The sequence below is a fragment of the Lepisma saccharinum genome, chromosome 1, assembly GCF_977018435.1.
Source record: "Lepisma saccharinum chromosome 1, izLepSacc3.1, whole genome shotgun sequence".
NCBI classification, from domain to species: Eukaryota; Metazoa; Arthropoda; class Insecta; order Zygentoma; family Lepismatidae; genus Lepisma; species Lepisma saccharinum.
Genome location: NC_139229.1, coordinates 39,165,473 through 39,189,977, shown reverse-complemented (window position 1 = coordinate 39,189,977; position 24,505 = coordinate 39,165,473). Strand labels below are relative to the sequence as shown.

At 41.0% G+C, this 24,505-nt stretch overlaps 1 protein-coding gene across 1 annotated transcript in view; it reads left to right on the top strand.

Annotated features, from left to right (window-relative positions):
* The window catches only part of LOC145990271 (uncharacterized), an 89,111-nt gene that overhangs the window by 38,875 nt on the left and 25,731 nt on the right, over nucleotides 1-24,505 (top strand). The window contains exon 3 of the mRNA XM_083125990.1: nucleotides 20,386-20,571. Coding sequence (XP_082982116.1) covers nucleotides 20,386-20,571 — 186 coding nt within the window. The remainder of the gene's footprint in view (nucleotides 1-20,385; nucleotides 20,572-24,505) is intronic.

The following is a 24,505-nucleotide window of genomic DNA, read 5'->3' as shown; positions in this document are numbered from 1 at the left end:
TGCAAGATACAGGATGCATTTTGTCACCATGAACCCCCGGGTCATGGCTGTTTAGATTGCAAACCTGTGTTTTCGGGCGAAAAAAGTATCCAAATAACTGTAGTACGAGGTTCAGATATTAATGTAGATAAGGGTATCGGAAATGAACCTGTGCGTGTTGTAACAGACATTAGCCATCAAAATCATTAATTCACATCACCTAGCAACCAAAACTAAAAAATCTTAAGGTTAGTCAATAACCATTGGAACAGACTACAAATTTGCGTCAAACAAATTATGACGTCATACTATGACACAAGTATTTATTTTGTAATAACATATTAAACATTGAAGTTTGTGGGCGCGTATCGTCGCGATCAGCCAAATGTGTACGAAAACACGACGCGAAATAACAAATGTACATGCCTACAGGCCACCGCGCACAGTAACCGGCCTCCTAACACCCAACGCAATCTCGGCGCTGAATATCTTCGGCTGCTGTGTTCCTCCAACAGGAATCTGCGTGCAGAAGAACCCGTCCGGAGAATCGCATTTGAAATTTATATTTCCCGATTGCTCGCTGGGGACGCGGTCACCCACGGAGATGGGCTGCCGGACACGTCGCGTTCCTCGCGTCAGAGGACAGAATAAATCTCGTAAGTCAGTCGTCCCACACGGGGAGAAGCCAAATTAACCGAGCCGTTGTGTCAGCGAGAAGGACGCCTGATGTACAGCCGTCGCACGTGCGTGTGTGAATGCCCGAAGAAAAACCTGCGGAGGACACCGAATCCAATACAGTATCTTCGGGCGAAATTCCGAACTGTCCGCACACGACTCGGGAACCATTAATTAGTACTAGGAAACGTGTTCCTTGAAGGAACAATGGAGTTGGTGTGATCACCACCTTACATGATCGCCTTATGATTTCTTATTGATGAGAGAACCTCTGATGCAGCGGATCAATTTTGAAAAATGTCTCCATGAGTTCAGTGCCACCAGTGGCGACGATTAGGGGGTGTGGGGGCAGTTGCGCCTCCACATTTTACCACTTTGTCCTCTTAATGCCATAGAGCGACCAGAAACAAAAGAACTTCGGTCAAAATCCTTCGCAAACCTTCCTTTTCATTTGTTCAACTCGGGCCATAAGGAAGCATGCTTCACTCTGCCCCTCCCTTCCACACGAGAGTATGATGCACAGGAGTCGCGGGGTCTGCGCAGGTTCTTTTGCGTGTGGTTCCACCATAAGCCTTGTCTACTAAGAAAATCTAAACCGTCCTACCAGTGTTGCCTTCTTTCGGGTTGGAGGGGGGGGGGCACAAACGTCACGGGCGGCATCAAATTATCTTACAAATAAAACAATACTAATGTTTCTCAATTTCCTCTTGCTTCTGGTATGTAATTATGTATAATTAGGTATAATTAACTATAATTTTAAGAAGAAAAATATGGAAATCAACAAAATAATATTATAGCATTATAGCAATTCTGTATATTGCTTCATGTTGAATATACCTTCCTTCGGAAAGATGGGAACTATGTTTCTTTCTGTGTGGGCTGCGTTCCTTCCCTCCCCAGCCAGGGACCAGGACACATGAGCCTTGTATCCCTTCGACTGGACCCTGTCCATCGCCAGAAAGTGTTAAGACTCGTGTGATGGTAGAGTTCGAACCCCGGACAGTGAAGTACCATGAAGTTGTACAAGCGTGTGTGGTAAAAAGTGCCAGTTTGATTAATGTGCGAAGGGTTTGTAAAGTGGCGCAAGTTTCTGATTACATGTGTGTTTGCAAGTGTATCCTTTTTGTGTAAGTATGCTCGGATTATTTATTTATTAATTAAATATCTGAAAATCCATAATTTGTTTCCGTCATATAGAAGAGGTAGAAATTAGGAAACTGATCATTGCTAATTGCAACGGGTCAGCAAGACCAGGTCAAGTTCGATGCTTATAAATTCTCCTACAGGGTGGCGACAGACCTGGAAAACCGGGAAATGTCAGGGAATTTGAGGTGTCAAAAAAAGTCAGAGAATTTCGTCTTCATTGACTTTTTTATATTTTATTTATTTATTTAAAGATATCGTTATGGAACTCTGCACGGGAACAGGAAATCTCGTTCGTAAGTTTCGGCTTCAACTTTTAGGCCCCTTTTATTCGCAACACAACCACGGCGCCAGATACCAGTGATGGCAGGAGGAGAGAGAGAAAGAGAGAGAGAGAGAAATTTCTCTCGCCCGGGCTTCTCGGCGGGAATTTTAAATTCGAACACTATTTGGAGGAAAATTGTTATAACTCTAGCACTATAAGAGCAACCTACTTCGGATAACTTTTGTTTTGCAGCTAAAACATCAGCGCATGCAACCGTGTACAATTCAGAACGCCAAACCAAGGAAGGAGGGTTTGGGGGACACGATCCCCGAATTTCAATGGAAAAACATAAAAATCTGTTTGCCCTCTCTTCTCCCACTATTTTGGGGAGAAGGCGCGAATTTTAGTATTCTTTTCAAAGAATGTACATTTCTCAAGAGAATGAAACATGTTTCATGTTCTTGGGTGCCATACGAGTTGAATAGTAAGCCAAAATGTGAATTTTTTTTTCTTTACGAAAAATAGGTAATTTGTTTTTTTGGAGGAATATTGTTATAACTCGGGTACTATGGGAGCAATTTACTTCGGATAAGTTTTGTTTTTCAGCTAAAACACAATAGCATGCAACCGTGTACAACTCAGAGCGCTGAACCGAGGAAGGGGGGGTTTGGGAGTGCGACCACCGAGTTTCAAAGAAAAAAAACATAAAAATCTGGAGTTTGCCCCCTCTTCTCCCACTATTTTGGGGGAAGTCGCAAACTTTAGTGTTCTTTTCAAAGAATGGACATTTCTCAAGAGAATGAAACATGTTTCATGTTCTTGGGTGCCATACAAGTTGAATAATACGCCAAAATGTGAAACTCTGTTTTTTACGACAAATAGGTAATTTGCATATTGCTCAGAAAATTGTTATAACTCTGGCACTATGGGAGCAATCTACTTCGCATAAGTTTCTTTTTGTAGCTAAAACATCAGAGCATGAAACCGTGTACAATTCAGAACGCCGAACCGATGAAAGGGGGTTGGGGGGCGCGACCCCTGAATTTCAATGAAAAAACCATATAAATGTGGAGTTTGTCCCCTCTTCTCCCGCTATTTGGGAAGAAGGCGCAAACTTTAGTATTCTTTTCAAAGAATGGACATTTCTCAAGAGAATGAAAGATGTTTCATGTTCTTGGGAGCCATACAAGTTGAATAGTAAGCCAAAATGTGTTTGTTTGTTTTTACGAAAAATAGGTAATTTGCATTTTTGGAGGAAAATTGTTATAACTCAGCCACTATGGGAGCAATCTACTTCAGATAAGTTTTGTTTTGCAGCTAAAACATCATAGCATGCAACCGTGTACAATTCAGAACACCGAACCGAGGCAGGGGGGTTTGGGGGCGCGACCACCAAATTTCAATGAAAAAAAAAACATAAAGATCTGGAGTTTGTCCCCTCTTCTCCCGCTATTTTGGGGAGAAGGCGCAAACCTTAGTATTCTCTTCAAAGAATGTAATTCCAAAGAGATTCAAACATGTTTCATGTTCCTGGGTGCCATACAAGTTTAATAATGAGCCAAAATGTGAAACTCTGTGGCATGGATATGTTGCGGAGAGGGGGGAGGTTGGTCATCAATATGAATTTCCCAGGCTTGCTCCAGACCTGTGTCAGTTTCCACCCAAACATAAGAGTATGAAGGTCCAAAAAGCACATTCATTTCGTAATCAGCACCATGATACCATACGGTGTCATCGGGCCAGTACGACCTTACTCTGATGATACCATATGGTATTATTGGGGGAGTAAAGGTTAAGCCTCTAAATATTACGTGGAAAATGCATTGAATTATCATTTTTTTCTTGTCCGTATAGGAGTAGTAAGGGGACTTGTCAACAGATGGACGGGATAAGAGCGGATGGCGCCGTCCGATAGTTGTCGGACGTCGTAGTAAGGCATTTTGTTGGGCAAACTGAAGGAACATGGAAACAGATAGGTTCCATTGATACATACGATTTTTGTCGAATATCGCCACCCGACAAAGTATCTCACTACAACATGCGACAGAAATTGCATGGACTGCAACATCAAACAAAAATCGCATGCATAAACAAGAAGAGCTTTAGACTGAAAATATGCTGCTGGAATTTTATTACTCTTCTGGCTCACTTCACCTTATTTAATGTAGCAGTGCTTACGAAGGTTTTCTTTCATCATCCTGACGTATTACTGGTTTCGCACAAGTTAACATACGTTTACAATGACATTGCACTATTCTTAGATATCAAGAAGAATTCAACCAAACGGGATATATATTGAATACTATCACGAAAAAGTGAAACATAAATCTGCATTGGTGAACGTTATAAAAATTGGCAAGTGCATGTTCCCAACCTCAAATTTACTGCAACACTAGTATTGCAATGAAATGAACGCCACTCTTTGTCCTGTCTGTTTAAACTCGTGAGAGATGGTCATTAATCTCTCACTGAGTGAAGTTAATGTCCAATATTATGAAATAAAATACTAATAATAAATACGTAAATATTTTAATTTCATATTTACTCGAATCTTAAAGCAAATCACTTTCTTCAAGATTTGACTTTTCTCTGCCAGCCCTGTTAAATTTTTACTTTCCATCTACTGATTTATACGAGGGGTGGCCAGAAAGTAATTTCCAATTAGTAGGGACATTGATTTTTCGCAAACGCCAAAACCGTGAAAAATGGTAATTGCTGCGAAGTTATGTTTAGGAATGTGCAGTGATGTCTGGACACATTTCTTGCCTGTTCGAAATATCTAAATAATGTAAATTTGGCATAAAATGCGAATTGTTGGAGTTTTTAGCGATTTTTTAAAAAAGAAATGTCCTAAAACAACGAAAAATTCCATGAAATCCAACATTCTTATCTTTTCTAGGCCATGTTTGTGTACATAGAACATGCAAGTTTTCCAACATTTTACTCAAGAGTAAACTATAGAGTTTTACGTACATGGAATAATTCCGACAGCCACATTAAATCATGTATTTCCCACGATTTTTTCAACTTCTATCAAAACCATTTGCATCACAGAGCAAAGTGGCAGGGTTCTAACAGGAGATCGAGTGCGTATCTACCGTCACACGGGAGCCACATCTTCGTATTTGTCGCACGAGATATGTTTTGAATTACCAAGCGAAGTGCGCACGATCGGCATTTGTCGAGCGAGTAATAATGGAGCTCAGTCGTTAGGGCGTCTGACTACTATGCGAGAGACTCTGGGTCGATCCCCTGCGGTGGAGAACCGGGAACCTATTCAAACTGCTCCGGCACCAACCCAGCACAATACGAAGCTGGTACCTTGAGGAAACTTTGAGGGATAAAGGTAGCCAGGAGTGTGGTGCTGATCACATCACCTCCACCTTCAGCTGTGATCAAGAAAGTGAGGGGCCCTAACTCCACACCCCTATACACATTCATGGAAAAGTGCAGGGGAGCACTTTACTTTTACTTTCTCAAAAATCTGTTCCAACATATCAAACTGTCACGAAAATACGTAGACCATGTGACCTACAATTTAAAATAATAGTTTAAAAGCACAATGGAGTATTAAGTTTCCGTATATTTGGCAGATAAATGTTCTAAAACAAAAACGCGAATTTTGGGAAACGTAACACTAACAAGTCAAAAAAAGATAATGCCAATTTTTGGTGCCATATTATATCTGTATCTGTCACGTGAGATTGTATGATTTTAATTTTTTGGGTGCGTCGCCACTTATGGTCATTATGCACCCTTCAGTATATACGGGGAAATTCCATTATCTAAAAACGTTACCTTAAAATTAAAAAAGGTGTATGGAAAATAACTTTCCCAAAATAACTTTCAAGATATCAAACTCTCACGAAGAGGCGTAAGCCATGTGACTTACAATTTGAAACAGTAGTTTAAAAACACCATGAAGGTATAATTTCCAATATTTGCCAGAAAATGCGCTAAAATGAAAATATGAATTTTGGGAAAAATAACACCGTATAGTAAAAAATAAAAAATAAGAAAATTCACCAATTTGAAAAAAAATAAAATATCAAGGTCCCTACCGATTAGGCATAAATAAAAGAAGAATATCATTTGTAATTTATTGCATTAGTAACAGCGAGTCCTAACCTAATTTTCGACATAATCACCACCGTTGTTCTGTCATTTCTCGTAGCATGGCACTAAATTTTGTATGCCCATGGTATATGTGTCTGACAGCAAAGACTGGAACTATCTCTACCGCAGTGTAGCTGTCAAATCCTTGCCCTGCCAGAAACCTCTTCAGTTAAACAAAGAGATGAAAGTCGGTACATTCAAGGCCAGGACTGTACAGGGAGTGGTCCAAGATCTCTCACCTGAAGTGATGCAAGAGGGCCCGTGTGTACTCAGCTGTATGGGGTTGTGCACATTCGATTGGCCTTCCATGAATTGTCTGCACCATCGTCTGACCATACTATCACTCACAACGTCCAGTCTGCACACCTCACACGATTGCTGGTGGCTGTGTGCCAAATTCTGAGCGTGCAATGTAGGCTACATCGCAGTCGGTGGGAGACTGTATGAGGGCTGCAATATTTAACCTAGAACTGTCCTAAAACGGCTGCATTACAACTGTACTAGATTACAGCTACATGCCACTTCTTCCTGCCTGCATGTGTGTGTCGCTCTCCGACCACTAGTGCTGCGTATAGGCACCATTGGACCTTTTTTCATTATGCCCCTCGTATATGAACTTTCAGAAGTTTTTATTATTAGAGTGTTCCTGTTTTAATGTGTGGTTAGCTAAATCAGGTACCTATACAGTGCAATTCTATAAATTGCTTGCGTTAAATTTCTAATACCTACATACCCTTTTCGTCAGCATTAATGGTATAACTGCAAGTTGTCAGTTTCACAGTACTTCACTTGGATATACTATACTGAAGCAGAAATCTCATTGATAATGTAAGGAAATATGACACTTTATTTTGTTCGATTCAATTGTTTCACTTATATGCAAGAGTTGAGTTGTTCGCTTTACAGAGAAGAGAGAAGTAACTTTATGGATTGAAAAATGAGTCCGCACTCATGGTTCTTGCAAGCAGAGGGTTCTAAACCTCAGTGGAAATATCGAGAATGTATAAGGAGACTGATAAATTACAAATTGTATTTCTTAATCAATCACTTCTCACTCTTATCTCATTTAGTCGTAACTTTAAAAATAATCAAGTATTTTATTTTAAACTTACTGCGTATGACAAAATTCCGTAATCCATCCCCAGCTTGTGAATTGTAATAATTTTCCAAATTCACTGTTTTGCAGTTTGAATTCAAATCATAGAGAATAGAGAAATGAAGTCAATTTCATAGAAGATAATATTGGTACTTAACAAATCCATACCTAGATCTGTATGAGTTTATTATTTTCATTTGCAAAAACATCGATTTAGTTAAGTTTGTAATTGTCAGGGAAAAATGTAAATGTTGTCCTGGAAAACCTGGAAAAGTCAGGGAATTTTATTTCTGCTTGTTTGTAGCCACCCTGTCCTAGCTTGAAGCATATCCTGATCCATCCTATTTCTTAATTTAGCAATTATCAAAACGGGCGATAATTTAAATTCGTTCATTTTTTTGACTTTTAATTATAAAGAAGACTAAATCAGTGCTTATTACTACGAAAAAAACCACAAACAATACGATTTAAGTTAAATTAAAGTGAATGAAAGGAAGTCAAATTAAACATGGTTGCAAAATTTAATTATTTTCCAGGAGGATCCCCCCGATCCAACGTCTGAATTTATGACTGGTCCTTACCCTCCCCCAGTTTTGACATCCAGTCGCCGCTATTGACTGTCACTGTTAAATTTATTTACTTTATCCTACATCTTTACTCGTTGTTAGGTTCATAGTCCCCTTTATTTCATGTTCTCTACAACTCCAGGGGTCCAGGGTTGAAATCCCGGCCTGGGCATGGATGTGCCCCTTCATCATTTCCATCATAACATCACATTCTCAACGTCGCGATAGCCAAAGTGGCAGAAAAGCCACACTAAGTAGCAAAACAAATCATGTTTTCAGTTTATCCAGTCTCTTCTTGTGTTCTCAACAGGCACACAACATAAAATCGAACTGTAACTCCTGGCAACCCTGCTACCGAAATCTGCAGTGTAGCAATCAAACAAATTCCGATTGGATCAGTACGTCTCTTATTGTTAAAATACTAAACACGTTGATATAAATATGGCACTTAAGAACCCATCCCATTCCAAAGACTGTTTTAAGCGCATTTCTTGCACAAATAGGCTAATAGTGGTTGGACTTCACTTGTGATGAAATATGCGACCATTTAGTTCAACCACCACATTGTCAGGGAAGCTATCATGCGTTTTCGCACAGCATAAACCAATGGTTTGTACGCTGCCCCGAAAGCGATTTTTTTTCCAGTCAACTTGTGAATGCGGGTTCATTTCTTGCTCTCTGATTGGCTGTTGGAAAGTTACGGTGCTCTGATTGGGAGAATAACTTATTTCCTAATTTGCTGCTTTCTAATCTAATCTAACCTAACCTAACCTAACGTAACGTACAGCGCAAATAAGGTATTCTCACAATCAGAGCACCGTAACTTCAGAGAGCAAGAAATGAACCCGCATTCACAAGTTGACTAGAAAAAGAAAAAGCGCGACCCGAAATGGGTCTCCCATTTTGCACAACACTAGAGCAACCTTGCGTTCTGACGTCATCGGAGAATGTTTGTATTGTTAGGCTAAATACCTAAGTTGTTAGATTAGGCTAGCTAGGTTTAGTTCTCTTAGCATAAATAATAAATTTTGAGTAGGCATTCGTCGTCTGACGTCAGAACGCACGGTTGCCCTAGTGTTGTGCGATAAGGAAGACCCACCCGAAATATGCCTCGATGGAAACATCTTCGTTCAGTGATTTATCCTCACTCCAGACCCTCTCAAACAGCCCAAATTGTCCGATACACCGCCTAAATTGTTCAGAAAAGCACAATTTATAGTCAGTTTGATTCTAAATTTACCTTTAAACCCCACTAAAATCGATTCCATACACCGCGAGTAAGAAAATTCTGGATAAACAAAGTTTGCCCTCGTTACAAACCGACAGCTCTGACAACCCACTGTGAAAAGAGTGGTGCACAGTAACGCCAAGCGTTGTCTTTTGGTGTTAATTCGGAACTGGTGTTTTTCAGCATCTCTGCTGTCTTATTAACACCATTTGGCTGTCAGGTTACACCAAGTAGAGGTCGAATAAGCGTTGAGTTACGCCAATTGTGGTGGCTACACTGTTAGATTTTACGGAGAAATCACCGACAGTGATGTCACCGTATAACATTGCAGTACTTCAACAATATTAACTGCAGAAACGAAACCGTAAGATCAGGGAAAGCAACGCCTCACCGTTCTTCGCCTTTCATTTGTTGCATGTACTGTGACAGTAGTGTAAACCCATTAGTACTTTTACATAAATAATTTTCATTTTTGTACCAATCTGCACCTCTCACGATAACAATGAACTTTTTACAACAGTTGTACAATATAGTTTACATTATTTGTCATCATGTACAGTATTTGTAATTTACAAGTGGGAATGTATTTTTAATATTCTCTTCTTTACACAGAGAATCAAAAACATGTCAATAGACACATATATGTTGACTCCAATAACACATTAACGTGCATAAACTACAAATAATGCACTTTTTGATGTGTCTAAATACACACAGAAATGCATAAAAGGGTACTTAAATGCATCAGTTGGGAAGATCAGACAAGATCATTTCAAGGATAAGAAAATTACACATTTAGCTGTGACACTTGATGCATTGGAAATGAAATTTTGTTATCTTTGAAATGAACTTGTCTGATCTTCCCAACTGATGCATTTTTAGTGCATCATACGGCTGATAAAAGTACCCTTTCATGCATTTTTGTGTGTATTTAGACACATCAAAAAGTGCATTATTTGTAGTTTATGCACGTTAATGTGTTATTTGAGTCAACATGTGTCTGTTGACATCTTTTTGGTTCTCTGTGCGTGGTGAAGTACTGTGGTATGAACTAACTGTGAGCCATCAATAGATTTCACGTTGTCATGACCGTAAAATTAATGAATTCTTTTGCAGTGTAAGCTGCCACCACTTTTGTTGATCATATAGCTGCATTTTGTAAACATTGTACACTATTGGTACAATTGAATTTGTTATCAAAACTTTTGAAAAGCACACAACAGCTCCGAAGAGATAGTATTTCCGTTGGAAGACCCTTTTGGGTATGACGTCAAGGTCTAACCAACCCAGCCATAACCTGCAAGTTGTGTGTGTGTGTGTGTGTGTGTGTGTGTGTGTGTGTGTGTTCTCTCCACCTTCTCACAGGTTCCCCCGGAATCGGAAAGATTTGTGTTGTGGGTGCGACCGTCGATGGAGTCCTCCAAGTTTATGATGTACCTATTTCTTTTCCTGCCATCCTCCCTCCGTCCCGTCGAACCGCCCCTCGACGAAGGCGTATTGGGGCCATGCATCAACCAATCGCGAACTATTTATTCATGCCATTAGAGCTATCATTAAGACTTTGGAACATTGCAACGGGCATTTATCCTTTCCAAAGAATTTATCTTGCAAACACCATGAAAGTGCCAAGCAGTTTTATTTCAAGTTCGTTTCTCGTAGTCAAATGATATCCACAGGCTATAAGCTTGTAACGACGGGCGAGTTCGTTTGATGGGGCGTAAGGGTCGACCTGAGTAGGTATCCAAATGTCAACTTCACCTCAGTGCAATTCTGTAGGCCAACGAGGGTCTGGCGGTAGCCGGACAATTACGATGAACACAGAAAGTGCGGGTGGACAATTGCGATGGCATTTTAAACCTTGTATCAAATTGAAGGGTGACTTAACGCCCCGCACAATACCTCTTACAAGAGAATTATGTGAAATATGGATATTTTCGGCTGGGAATTTGGTTCAATCAAGTTTTTGAACATTGGCTAGAACCAACAGATACCTTTTGAAGTGACCCTTTTCCTCATATGTGCGAATACACTTAACAACTCTCTCGTCGATTTTAATGTCACGCTTCTTCCTTTTCTGACCTTCTAGATTAAGTTCCATCCGCATACACTTGGTGTTGGTGTCTTCTACTTGGCTCTTGAGGCAGGCCAGAACATCATGAATTTTTGGATGCGGTCTTCCAAGCCACTTATTTATATTGTTGTTCCAACCTTCTACAGCATTATTAGTTCTGTGGCGCCTTTGGTTAGGTTAGGTTAGGTCCTGATGGTCGCAATTGTCCTACCATTAATTTATAAAATGACCTTCACCGTCAAAATCATCGCAATTGTCCGTGATTTTGGCTTCGTTGCAATTGTCCGCCATCGCAATTGTCCTAGATTCGCTCTGGCGCCTTAACCCACAGCCAGTATATTGTGGGGTAATGTTATCCTGTGTTTATCTCTACGTGCGCTGAATGGCGCTGAATCTCAGCGTTTTAACTATGGCATGGAGATTTTGTCCTTGGAGACAGTACAGTTTTATTGATTTATTGATCTGCCTCAAACAGAGAAAATACAGGGTTTCTTCAAATCAAGAATGTCAAGAGCAAGTCAAGAAATTAACAGGCAGGTCAAGAAAAGTCAAGAAATTATGCTTTTGGTGAATATTTTTTTTTTTCAGTATAGTGAACTTACATTGTTATAGCCTATACGGGATTTGATAAAATTGGAAATCTAAAATTGTATTGAGTTGCGGTAAAGATTGATTTGCTTTATTTTACTTCGCTTTTTGTGCCACTTTTGGCTAATTTTTGAAGATGGGGATGAGTGATGATATGATGAAATTGATGAATAGACACTTACACAGGCCGGGATTGGAACCCGGGACTCATGGCGTCGTGGCGCGATGTGCTAACCACTGCGCCACGGTGGTTAAGATTTGTCACTTTGTTTCTTAAAAATTACATATTAAAAAAAATGTAATGAAAGGACGAATACCCAGCATGCATTTGACACTTTACCTTCTCCCTTTAAAATAGTGTAATTTCATTTTGGTCACCCTGTATATTTTCCTATGCTTACAAATTCAAAACAGCTGGAGAGACGGCAAACCAACAGATTGAAAGGGAATCTGTCGCTTGGAACTACGACAAGGTTCCTCTCAGCCAACCGTAGAGTCCCTCACTCACACCACAACCTTATCGCGACCTGGACTCTGCTTACGGACTCTTATCATTCGGGATTTCGCCGGTATTGAAACGCCAGCGGCAGATGACGTAGCCTTGAGCACTAATATGCCCCCTTTTGAGATCCTCTCTGCACTGCGCAATGGATGATGGGAAAGGATTTTTGTCTACAAAACCCCTGTCCAGCGGTGATTGTGCGCCAACTCTTGTCCGCCACTCGTCACTTCTCTTCCCTTCTTCCTTTGCATCCGTCCTCTACGTCAGAAAGCGCCGCTGGATCCACCTACCGGCAACACTCGAAACTTTTAAGGTTTCTCGCTTCAGTGTTGCCATCCGCACGATCACGCCCCTACGTTGCGTAATATGTTCAAATTCCACGCATAGCTTGCAGAGGGAGCTACTACTACTAATGATGATGATGATAATAAAAATAATAATAATAATAGGGGCAGAGTCTTCGAACAGAGAGAACTTTTAAGAAAGAGAGATGTTAGTGACCTCCCCTCAAACCTTTCTTTACATGCAAATGGGTGTTCAACTCTGGAAGCTTGCAACATTGACGGTGTTTTTAGATTGTTTGTTCCGTCTTTTTTGATACAGGAGAGATATGTCTACCCTTGCACAGCCATCCTCATGGTCGTGGACGTAACTCGCTGCGAATCTCCACAAAAAATGAATAAAATGAAAATTGTGGGAGCATCAGCACTTAGGCTATTTGTGCCCGTCACATTATGCGAGTATCAGCCCTTGCCGTAATTAAAATCAACGTGTCTCTCTGAGGACTTTAATGTCCTTCCCTAGATTAAAAGCTGAGGCTGTTGATCGATTGATTTGGAGTTTTAAGTCCAATTTATGAACAGTAAGGCTAATCGGGACTGGACCTAGAGTTTAAAGTGGGATCCCAACCACTAAGTGCCTCCACCGGGTATCGAACCCGGGACCCCTTGATTACAAGGCGACGACGCTACCACTGCGCCACCGGGGAGGCCCTAAAAGCTGAGGCTGTAAAGGGACACTCGGCATATGGACAAAGCACAGGGAAACACAGTTCTACAGAGGATTAGGTCCGCTTTACACGAAATCATTTTCCTTCGCATTTTTTTTAAACATTTATGCCATGATCAAAATGTTACCGCGTAAAGTACAGAATTAGTCCAATTTTCGTAGCATTTCTCGCAACAGAACCAATCAGAAGCGAGCTTTTGGTCACGAGTGCAGCTGTAATGGCGGCCGAGTGAGATGTAAACAATGTATCACTTCACATTTTTAAAAGCCGATAACTATTCAACCGAGAGGAATAACTTTTCCAATAAAAAAGGTTTTAGTTACAAAGCAATGGCACTGCTTAAAAACATAATTTATAACGTATAAAGTACACGCATGGAAGAATATTTTAGTTGTTTCAATTGCGGACATCGTGCACTCACCATAGATGGCGTAACTAGGCGTGCCTTTCGTGCTGTATGTATTATACATTGTAATAGCAAAAGTTAACCGACATGTTCCATTAAATGCTTTCGTTTATATACTATCTGCTATAAGGTTTTTAGAAACATTTACATAGCATTTATGCTGGCAAAAATGTTAAGGAAATGCTTCCGTTTAAATCGGGAACCTCGTTGGACCTGCAAGACTGCAGCTACCGGGGTGTACACAGTGGTAGCGTCGTCACCTTGTAATCAAGGGGTCCCGGGTTCGATACCAGGTGAAGGCACATAGTGGTTCGGATCCCACTGTAAACTGTAGGTCCAGTTCCGATTAGCCTTACTGTGCATAAAGTGGACTTAAAACCCCAAATCAAAACGTCTCCACAATAAAGATACTCTCCCTTCATGGGAAAATCAAGCGGTCAAGCGTCTCTCTATCATAGAGATGAGTCCGCATGTGCGGGTTGGCGGTTAGGTAAGTTTTTCTCAACCCCCGCACAAGATATCAGTTGTGCCAACTGAACATAATTACCCTGCTATTTGCCCTCATCTGGTTACGATTTGGTTCGGTTTTCTGCTTTTAGAACAGAATAGAATTTTGGTCCTTACTACAGAAATATCGCATGGCTCGTTCCTGACCCAGAGGGAAATTTCCTTCTTGTGTGCCAAAAAATTCCCTTTTCGACCTTCAAATTCCCGTTTCTCAGAAACTGAAGTGCAGATAATAAAAGGTCACTGATTCTCGAGTTTATACGGTACGTCCGACATAGGGGGGTATAGGTAAAATTTTAGAGGAATGTGAATTACGGCTTTGTGAATAATTTTATGAGGGCATGTCGCGAGAATTTTGATGAGCGTGTTCGTTGGGAGTGAATAAATCACTCACTGTACCTGATTTATTTCCTTTACATTAGATATTAAGCTGACCTCCGTGTCGGAATGGTTACCACAGCGCGCTACGATGCCTGGGGTCCCGGGTTCGAATCACGGCATGAGCATGGTAGTTCTTTGTGAGTGTCTCTTCATCACTCATCCTCAACGTCGCGATTTACCAAAAGTGGCACAAAAGCGACGATAAATAACGAAAATTAATGAATCAGATATTAAATTTACAAAATATGCTTTATCTTCAAACTTTATTATTAATTATTTTACTGGAAACTTCTTATGTTTTTAGCTCAATTACGATCCGACCCTCTTGACACATTCAAACTGACACATTCGGTCTTGTGTTTGTATACAAGAAGTAGAGCTCGGGAAAATATTGAAATAACTGCTGGCCAAGACCATTTTCAATGACCTTCATTATTTCATGATTAGCGAATAATAATTGAAAATTAGACTTATACTAAGCCTTTGACATAGTAACCCGTGGAGCAGAAAAAGATTGCTATTTCGAATTAATTGATTCATGCTTTATATACTACATACCGTACCTACCACTTGGAAATAAAACACTAACAGGAAATTGCAAAGAAAATAAATCACTTGAGAAAACTTGAAAATATGGAGAGGTTTTGGCGCTAAGAGGCTTAAAATATTTTTTTAAAAAAAAAGTGTATGGAAATTCTACCTAGCGATCGGCATTCGCATAAAGAACCAGCTCAATTTGGGCACTTTTCAGCAAAAAAGGTTGGCAACACTTCCTTGCGGCGCCTTCAACTAAAGCGAGCAAGCCTCACGCGACGCATGCGCAAGTCGGCGCAGAAGAAAGAGAATGAGAGAGAGAGACAGAAGGGCTTTTGAGCGTCCACTGTTCATCTTTCTAATCCCCTTCTTCCTTTTTTTCCCCACCCACCCCACCCCTCCCCCCCATCTCCCGCCTCGCAGCACGTCACAGAGCCTTCGCACCAACAGATTTACGAGTATCTCAGTCTAAAGCACGCAATAAATCCCCAAGTTGAAAATTTCCCGCCCTCCCCCAGATTGGCATGATTCGATATAGTTTTTCCGAGTGATAAATAGTAATTACTACTTTGTGTTTTTACTCAGCTTCATTATGACGAGCGCCATATTTCATGAGGGGCTAGAATAAATATTGCGGAGCCATCAAGGAGAGAAGGGAGGCAGTCAGTTAAGAGTTCCGCCGTCGTGGAGGGGGGGGGGGGAGGGTCTTTAAACAGTCACACAAGAGGGAAAGCCCCCCGAGGCGTTCATCAACAGACCTAAAAACAAATGAAGGTGAGCTCTTGTAAAAGCGCAAGGAGAGAGAGGTAAACTGTTGAGCTCTGGGCTTTTGTGGTCAGCTGGTCCGGGTTCGAGTCCTGTCAGGGTCTGGATGTTTTTGACGCACGCACAAAATAATTTTCTAGAACCACATTGGTTCCCAACCTTTGTGAGACCACAGCCTTTGTTTCTGTAACAGTTTCAATACTTATAAATGCCTTTCTATTTTTTTTTAGCACAGTTGAATTATGTCTACCCTGTTGACAAATATATAATTAAGTTCAAATTAGTTGCCAACCACTGACTCTAATGAAATGTTCTAGTTTCCTCAGGCCAACATCATTAATTAATTTGGTGCCTCCCCGCTGGCGCAGTGGTAGCGTCGTCGCCTTGTAATCAAGGGTTCCTGGGTTCGATACCCGGTGGAGGCACATAGTGGTTCGGATCCAATTTAAACTGTAGGTCCAGTCCCGATTAGCCTTTCTGTGCATAAAGTGGACTTAAAACACCAAATTAATCAATCAATCATTAATTAGTTGGTAATTGTCGATTTTCGTTGGTCTTTTGAACACCGAAATAAAATTCTAATTAGTCTCAATATTTCCACTACAAAATACTTGTCAATGAAAATTGCTGAACGAACTCAGAATATCTCGCTACCCGATAGCGGACCGCGGCCCAGTGGTTGGGAGACAGTGTTCTAGAGGGTATACAGGAATCTTCAAACGCAGTGACGAAACTCCATTTGAAAGTGGGCTATGGGAGCTACAGAACACCATCACCTCTTCATAAGTATGTATCAGTGGCGCACATTGAGTCCAAGATCTGCTCCATCTCACTATGACACGTGGTCCTAGGCTATGGAGGAAGGGAGAAGACTAGGCTCGCGTAAACACAGTGTATAAGTAGTTAGACACACCCATTGTGTTCTGTCTCGGCGTCTTCAAGCGGGTCATGTTGCCATGCCAACGGCGGCCAGGTTGCAAATTCCGTAGTTACTATCTCCAGAATAACCATCATCATCTTATTGAAATGAAGAATTTTATTCACAATTTCTAATCGATTTTTCTTCTAATTTTAGTCTCTGGGTTTCAGGTTTCGTAGATAGCGTAAAGGCTTTAGACGAAAGCATTTTCTTTAACATTTTTGCTAGCATAAATGCTACGTAAATGCTTCCAAAAATCTTATAACAGATAGTACTTTAAACGAAAGCATTTTATGGAACACTAGCTGATTACCCGGCGTTGCCCGGGTATTTATTTATCCCAATCTTCCATTAGACAGGAAAATAATAAATTCTAACTATAGTGCAAAATGAATTTGGAGTTGAACGGTATTGGGAGTGTCACTATTCATCTTAGCGACCCCGTGAACTATGGATTCCACAGTAATATCGGTCGTTTTACATGTCACCCCATTCCAACCCCCCACCCCTAGGGGTACCAGGGGTGTCTTGGAGTTGAACGGCATTGGGAGTGTCACTATTCATCTTGCGACCACGTAAATATGGATTCCACACTAATATCGGTCATTTTCGCAACACAAAGTCATATCAGCCTGAATGTTAGACAACCCGAGAAACACTATCGTTGTGCGGGATTGCATAGAGTCACGGATGTCTGTTTGTGCGGAATTTAATATCGGTCGTTTTGGATTATTTTTACATGTCACCCCTTCCCACCCCACCCCTAGGGGTGCCAGGGGTGTCCTACCCCAAAAATATTATTTCCAGATTGCAAGTGATAAGTATACCAAGTTTGGTTGAAATTGCTCCAGGCGTTGGAGAGTTATGCCGGAACAAACATATACACACACACACACACACACCTACACACATACATACATTTTTATATTTATGGAACATTTCGGTTAGCTGTTTCAATTACAATGTACAATACATATAGCACGAAAGGCACGTCGAGTTACACCATCTCAATGCTGTGTGCACGGTGTTTACAATTGAAAAAGCTAAAATATTCTTCCATACGTGTACAGTAAACGTTGTAAAGTATGTATTTAATCAGCGCCATTCTTCTCTACCTAAAACCATTTAATACGAAGGGATATTCCTCTGGGTTGAATAGTTATCGTCGTTTAAAAGTGTGAAGTGATACGTTGTTTACATCTCACGCGGCCGCCATTACATATGCACTCGTGACATAGAGGTTGCTTCTGATTGGTTATGCTACGAAAATAGGACGGGTTGTATCATTGAGAAATGCCATGAAATATGCCATGGTATCTGAAATGCCGTAACACTTTACATGGTAGCTTTTTGGTCATGGCATAAATGTTAAGGAAAATGCTTGCGTCTAAAACGGGCCCAAGGCAGAGTATTGAGGATACGTACAGCCACCGCAATAAAAATGGAACACCTAGATCCTGAAATGCTCGGTTGTTTGCAAGGCGTTATGTGTCTTGCCTAACACTACGGCGGTGGTAGAAGTTACCATTGAAAATTTTCTATTAAAATTCACCTATCGCCGCAGAGTTAGGTGAACAAAAATGCTGTTTTCCGTTTCGTGAAATTTTCTATTTCGAGCCCTGGTTGAAACCTCACTTCGTAGAGTCATACCAAGAAGACCCCTACCAACTATAGTGAACTAAAGTATACAGTCACTTGTTTCTGCTTTCGCTTCCTCATGGCTTGTGCCCTCACGTGTATACATTCCTATCCTTGTTAGGTTGTCAAAAAATCAACAACGTTACATCTGCTTTCGCTGTGTATTGGTTTCCCCTTCTTGGCGATACAAACACTTTGCACTGAATGAAGGTGACGTTTATGTGTCGAAGAACGCCGAACATTTTGGCAACGCAGGGGCAGAATTACGTGGGAAGCAGCTGATTGCATCGCCCACGGTTCTCTCGTTTGCTTATTTGATATTTTGCTCGTTCCTGCAGTCTCCAACTTCCTGCATTCATAGCTTTCATCCTCAACACGTCGTGTTCCATTCATCAATCACATCAGCTCATCCAAATGTGTTCATCTTTCTTCCTCTTCTATTGGCGTTCTGACTTTTCATGACTTCCTCAAAAGCACCTGTCTATGCACTTGATTATTATGAATAGACCTATAAATTATATTAACGTATTAAACATTTGTATTATTATTTCTGAGACTCTTGGTTCGAACCCCCCCCCCCTCACCGAAATATATTTCTAGATGCGTGTCTGTTCGCAGATCTACTTTCTATGTACAAAAAGTGTTTCCAACCTCCGACTTTTCTCTCCAGATAAAGTCCCTCTGGAGATAGATCGGTAACAGTACCCACCAGCACCCATCAACACCTGTTTCCAGTTCCCAAGCGCCATCTTGCGGCATTTCCCATCTTTAACTCGATTTCTGCCCCTGAGGTTGGTTTCCTAGGTAAACGGACAGCCTCGCTTAACCTGATGAACTCTGAGTACGTGACGCTCGCTTCCTCTGGCGCAATCGACAATCGGACTGACGGGGAACTTCAAAGGGAGCCCTGGGAGGAGAGGGCGCTCTTACGCCTGTAATTATAGGCCAATCCGTCTGCCAAAAGAGCGGCGCCACCGTAGCAGTGGACTCGTCAGTTGGGAAGTTTTGATTGATTACCTTTGCGAAGGGGCTTTTCTTTGGTTTTGTGGGGGACGGTGATGCGTTATTCTCGGACATTCGTTAGCGAAATACATTTTCTCTCAGATTTTTTTTTCCCCCATTTTGAAAGTGAAGTTCTAGTCTGTTGAAAGGTGAGCGAGCAATATCACCATCTACGAACTCTATACAGAGGAAAGGAGCCTAATTCGAGGATCCTTTGCTGACCGCAGTGGTGGAGTGGTTAGCACAGCGCACTAGGACGTCAAGGGTACTGGGTTCATCATGCCACCATTCATCATTATCTTCGCGATTATCCAAAAAGTGGCAGAAAGCGAACTCTAATAAGCCAAATGAATCAATCGGGGAATTTATTTCTATTCAAGGACTCTCGCAGGAGTTTTCCCCTCAGTGATCAAAATGAGGGGATGCTACCCTCAATTAAGAACATTCTGATAAGGCATCCCCCACTAGTATAATTTGCATAGGCATCCTCCACCCACAGAGCCGGACCCCGTGGCGGAGTGTTTAGTACATTGCCGTACGACGCCAGGGGTCCCGGGTTCGAATCCCGGCCTGGGCATGGATGTTTGTGAATGTTCATTCATCAATTTTCATATCATCACTCATCCCCATCTTCGCAAATTAGCCAAAAGCGAAGTACAATAAAGGAAATTAATCAATCAATCAAATCAATCCACCCACAGCATCCCCCCGCCCATCTTGCTCCAAACTGGGCAAATCATCCTCCCAGCTAGTAATTCCTCCATCGTGCACTGAGGGCACAGTAAGATTTCATATCGCAGTGTTTCATGCTTCTATCGCTTTTTGTCTCAGTTGTGTGACGTTTTGGACACCCTGTATGCTCTTCAGACAATTTTTAACCCCCTCCAGTACTGTGTAACTTGTTTCACCGTAGGTCATTTTGTTCACACCATATATGTATCATTTTGCTCATGGTGTTCCAGAATGAGATACACGTGTGTGATGGTCTTTTGCAGGTACAGCCTGAGTCAACACATGAAGCTCCACGTGGGGAAGGAGGTGAAGTGCCCCTTCCCTGGATGCGTCTTCTCCTGCCGATCCCAGGGCGAGCTGAGGGCCCACAGCAGAGTCCACTCCGACGAGCGGCCCTACTTGTGTGACGTGTGCGCCTACTCAGGCAAGACGAAGGCCATGCTTATCAGGTGGGTGGTTCTTTGTGAAGATATGAGGTAACGATGCGGGTGCATTCCAGTACATCAAGGCCAGCAGTGCTGGCCCACAGTATTTCAGTTTGCAAATTGCTTTATTTTTACTTATTTTTTTTTCTATAATTATTTTGTACCATCTCAAAGGATTGAACTTGTAGTCCTCCCAACCGATTCGTTTTTGAGATGGCAACTCTTAGCACCATCTTGTGACGATTTGACAAAACCCTCGGCTAAAACTCCGAACCCAGGGGAAGCAAGAATTGAAAACGGGACTCTGTGACCTTGAACCATCCAATAACAGGCTAGCTTCCATACACGATATCTTTAGCCCAATCAGCAGGGACTGAAATGCAATCCCAGTACCATCAGTAAGGTCTGCTGCTGTAGCTACCATAGTGTCACAAACTGTACGGTTAAATATCTACATACAGGATTTTTTTTTGTACCAATGCCATTTCTAGCGTTGAGGCAGATCAACGAGGCATTTTTTAAAATTGTAGTTAAGAGCTTTGGAGCAAAGGAGACGCAAAAACTCTGATTTTTTGACACAATTGATTGATTGATTTGGTGTTTTAAGTCCACTTTATGCACAGTAAGGCTAATCGGAACTGGACCTACAGTTTTAAGTGGGGTCCGAATCGGTATGTGCCTCCACCGGGCATCGAACCCGGGACCACTTGATTACAAGGCAACGACGCAACCACTGCGCCATCGGGGAGGCCCTGATTTTTGACACAAGAATAACTTATTCATGATCGTGATCGTTTGAATCTTTTAGAAACATTGAAAGCAAAGGATATTTTTATCAAGAAATGACATGAGTTTGCAAAGACAGAAAAACTACTTTTCGCGTTCAAATAGCCACTAATTAAAGATCGTCACGAAAGTAGAATGGCCTTGAATATTCTTGATTTTCTTAATTTTTCTGGGGCTGCTTCCCCAATGATATATGTCACCCCATATCACTAATGATAACTGTTGCTCTGAATTGTGAACAATTTCCAACTGTACTCTGTGCCAGTAGTCTGTGTAGGAAGCGAGCGAAAACGAGTGCTCTGCGCATGTAGTGACTCTAGAGGGGTCGATCAATGAACGCGTGAGAGGGGTCAACACTGCTGCAGCTAATAGCTGTTTGCAGCAGCGCGAACTGCTTTGCTCCGTCCTCTCGCTTTCTCCCCTTCTCTACTGTTATGCGCGATCACATCGGTCCTCCGAAGAAAATAGCAAAGCTCTAATCCTTCGTTCATTAAATATGTCGTGTGCGAACGAAGGATGAAGCAGTGGTGCTGTATTGGTATTTAGTGCACCCTAAAATGTATTTTTGTTTCCCACTCAGGAAAGGTTTGTTGAGTTTAAAATCCGTTTAAGTTTTTTCACTGTCTGATGTGGCCTATTTTAATCATAAGCGCCCATTTCCAAGGTAACTGTGTTTTGAGTGCCTAATGATGAAAATCTGTTGATGTCCTTCAGTTTTTGTCATTTTCTGTTCCTTTTCCGCTTGGCTATTTTGAGAGCTTTAGTGCCTATCGATCAGACAAGTAGACAAGTAAAAGACAACACTAGACAAGTAATAACCATTTCATGATTGTACGGCCGAAACATTCAATAATGTACTATACTTGTTCTTCGTTGAAGGTAACTAATTGTAGTTGCTAATATGAAGGTAACTAATATGCTTCACTCATGCCAATACTGAGCATATGACCATTTTCTTATGATTCACGTCACCGCCATATTTGCTGTGCTCGAAGATGTGAGGTTTCATATCCACAACTTTTCCAGTCTGGTACTAGATGTCTGTGATCAGGAGTCCTTGCTTTGAATATTTTGATCATGAACTAACTCAAACTAAGCACCAGATGGCAGCACGGTTTATAGTAAGTTAAAAGAACGCGAAATTCATCTGACACGTTCATATAATCATTGTTCCATGACGATCTTTTCGGATGATATAAATAATCGTGTGGAAGAAAATTTTTGCCGTAGCAACAAGCGAAAGGTCAGTGCGAAACACTCGCCGTAATTAACCTCTCGTAATCTACTTATTAATCGTTAATTACAAGTACCAAGTACTCTACGGGGCTGAGAAGAGTTTCCCTGAACCGGCATGAATCATATAAAGTCCGCGGCCATGTCGTAAATAAAAATTCCCCGTACGTTCCCTGTGTGGGCCCCCTCTTTTCTTACGGGGAAAGCACAATTTGTTATATTTGAGCGAGGCGTTCCTTTCACGTCAAGTCGAAGATGTGTGATCGGGCTGGAGAGCCGTTTAATGCGACCAGTTTTTGCATATTTTGACACACGAGATAAACTCGGCTGTTTCGTCATGCACCTGTTTTCTTGTTGTTTTTTCCCCCCCATCGGTTCGGCCTTCTACATTTCTGTTCGGTTCGTTTAGAGATGGGGAATTCGAACTGGAGCAGCAACAGTGGTGCCACGGTGGTGGATTCGTATCTGGAATGCTTAAATTTCAATCCAATCTCAGGTGGGGAAAATACCGTGTGGGTTTTGATAATTTTTAAAATGCTATTGTGTTAACCAAACATTTTGTATTGTAATCTGGGATAAAAGACACCTGAGCTAAAAATCTGAAAATTAATATTTATTTTATTGACTCTTGCTTATTTTAGAAACCAATTAATATTAATGAAATAAATGTTGATAAAAATCCAGAATAAAGCTAGGTTTACAAACTTAAAAAGAAACAGGAGTAAGACCATATAGGCCTTGTGGTAATTTTAGGTTGAGTTTTTGCTTGCTAATCGGGACTGAACCTACAGTCTAAAGTGGGATCCGAACCACTATGTGCCTCCACCTGGTATCGAACCCGGGAACTCTTGATTATAAGGCAACATTACCACTGCGTCATTCGGGAATCGCTGGTAATTTTAAACAACGAAACTGTTCAGTTCATGTAATCACAAAAGTGTAGTTAATGATCGAAAAAAGGCATTTCGTTTGCAAACGAAATGTATTTGCAGACCTAAGCAGGTGCTTAGCCAGAATTTTTTCCGGTGGGTCTCCAACTTCAATAACGTATATAAATTGTGACTACTGTGTTCGTAAAATACTACAATAAATTGCCAGAAAGTTATTAAACACATTGAACTTTGATAGAATTTAACTTTTTTTAGGATGGCGTCATTCACAGAACATGTAAAAAATGTGAAAATTCATTAGGAACACGAAAAATTACGTAAAATGCTACATTTGTATTACTTTGCGACTTAGTATAAATGAAAAAAATCTGATTAGCATGTAATTTTATCCACTTATAACAAAATGATTAACGTTTTACGGTGTTATCGAGATTGCGAAGAAAAATATGCCTATATATAGGGTATACCACAAGACATTTGTTGCTGGTTTCATCTACATGTATATACCCTTACATAACATTTAAACGTGAACAGTTAATATGATTTTCGAACTCAGTACTATTATTCTTGCAAAAATTCGATTGTAGAACAGTGTAAATTGGTAAAAAAATTAGGTATCGCCGGACCCAGTAAGCCCACGTCTGAGTGCGTCAATGGATCAAAGCACTGGAATTCTATCATCTATCTATCATTGCTGTAGCAACTATGTAACATTCTAAAGATGACGACACAGACAATGCGAGGAACAAAAACCGCCAGTTTTCGACAAAGGAGTCTCCCTAGTCACTAGCCTTTTACATCACTGAGGACAAGACAATTTTGAAACAAACTTTTTGTCTTCCATAACATCCGCAACTGGACACAAACTGTCTGTTTCTCAGAACGCTCCCAAACATAGGAATTTATCTACCTTTAAACATGCTGACACACGCAAAGTATGATACAACACGGCATAGACTACCAAAGAAATGTTCATTGTAACTTACCACTTCCCTGCGTCCCTGTCTATCTTTTGGAGTATGTCCTCTTCTCCATCAACTTAAAACCTT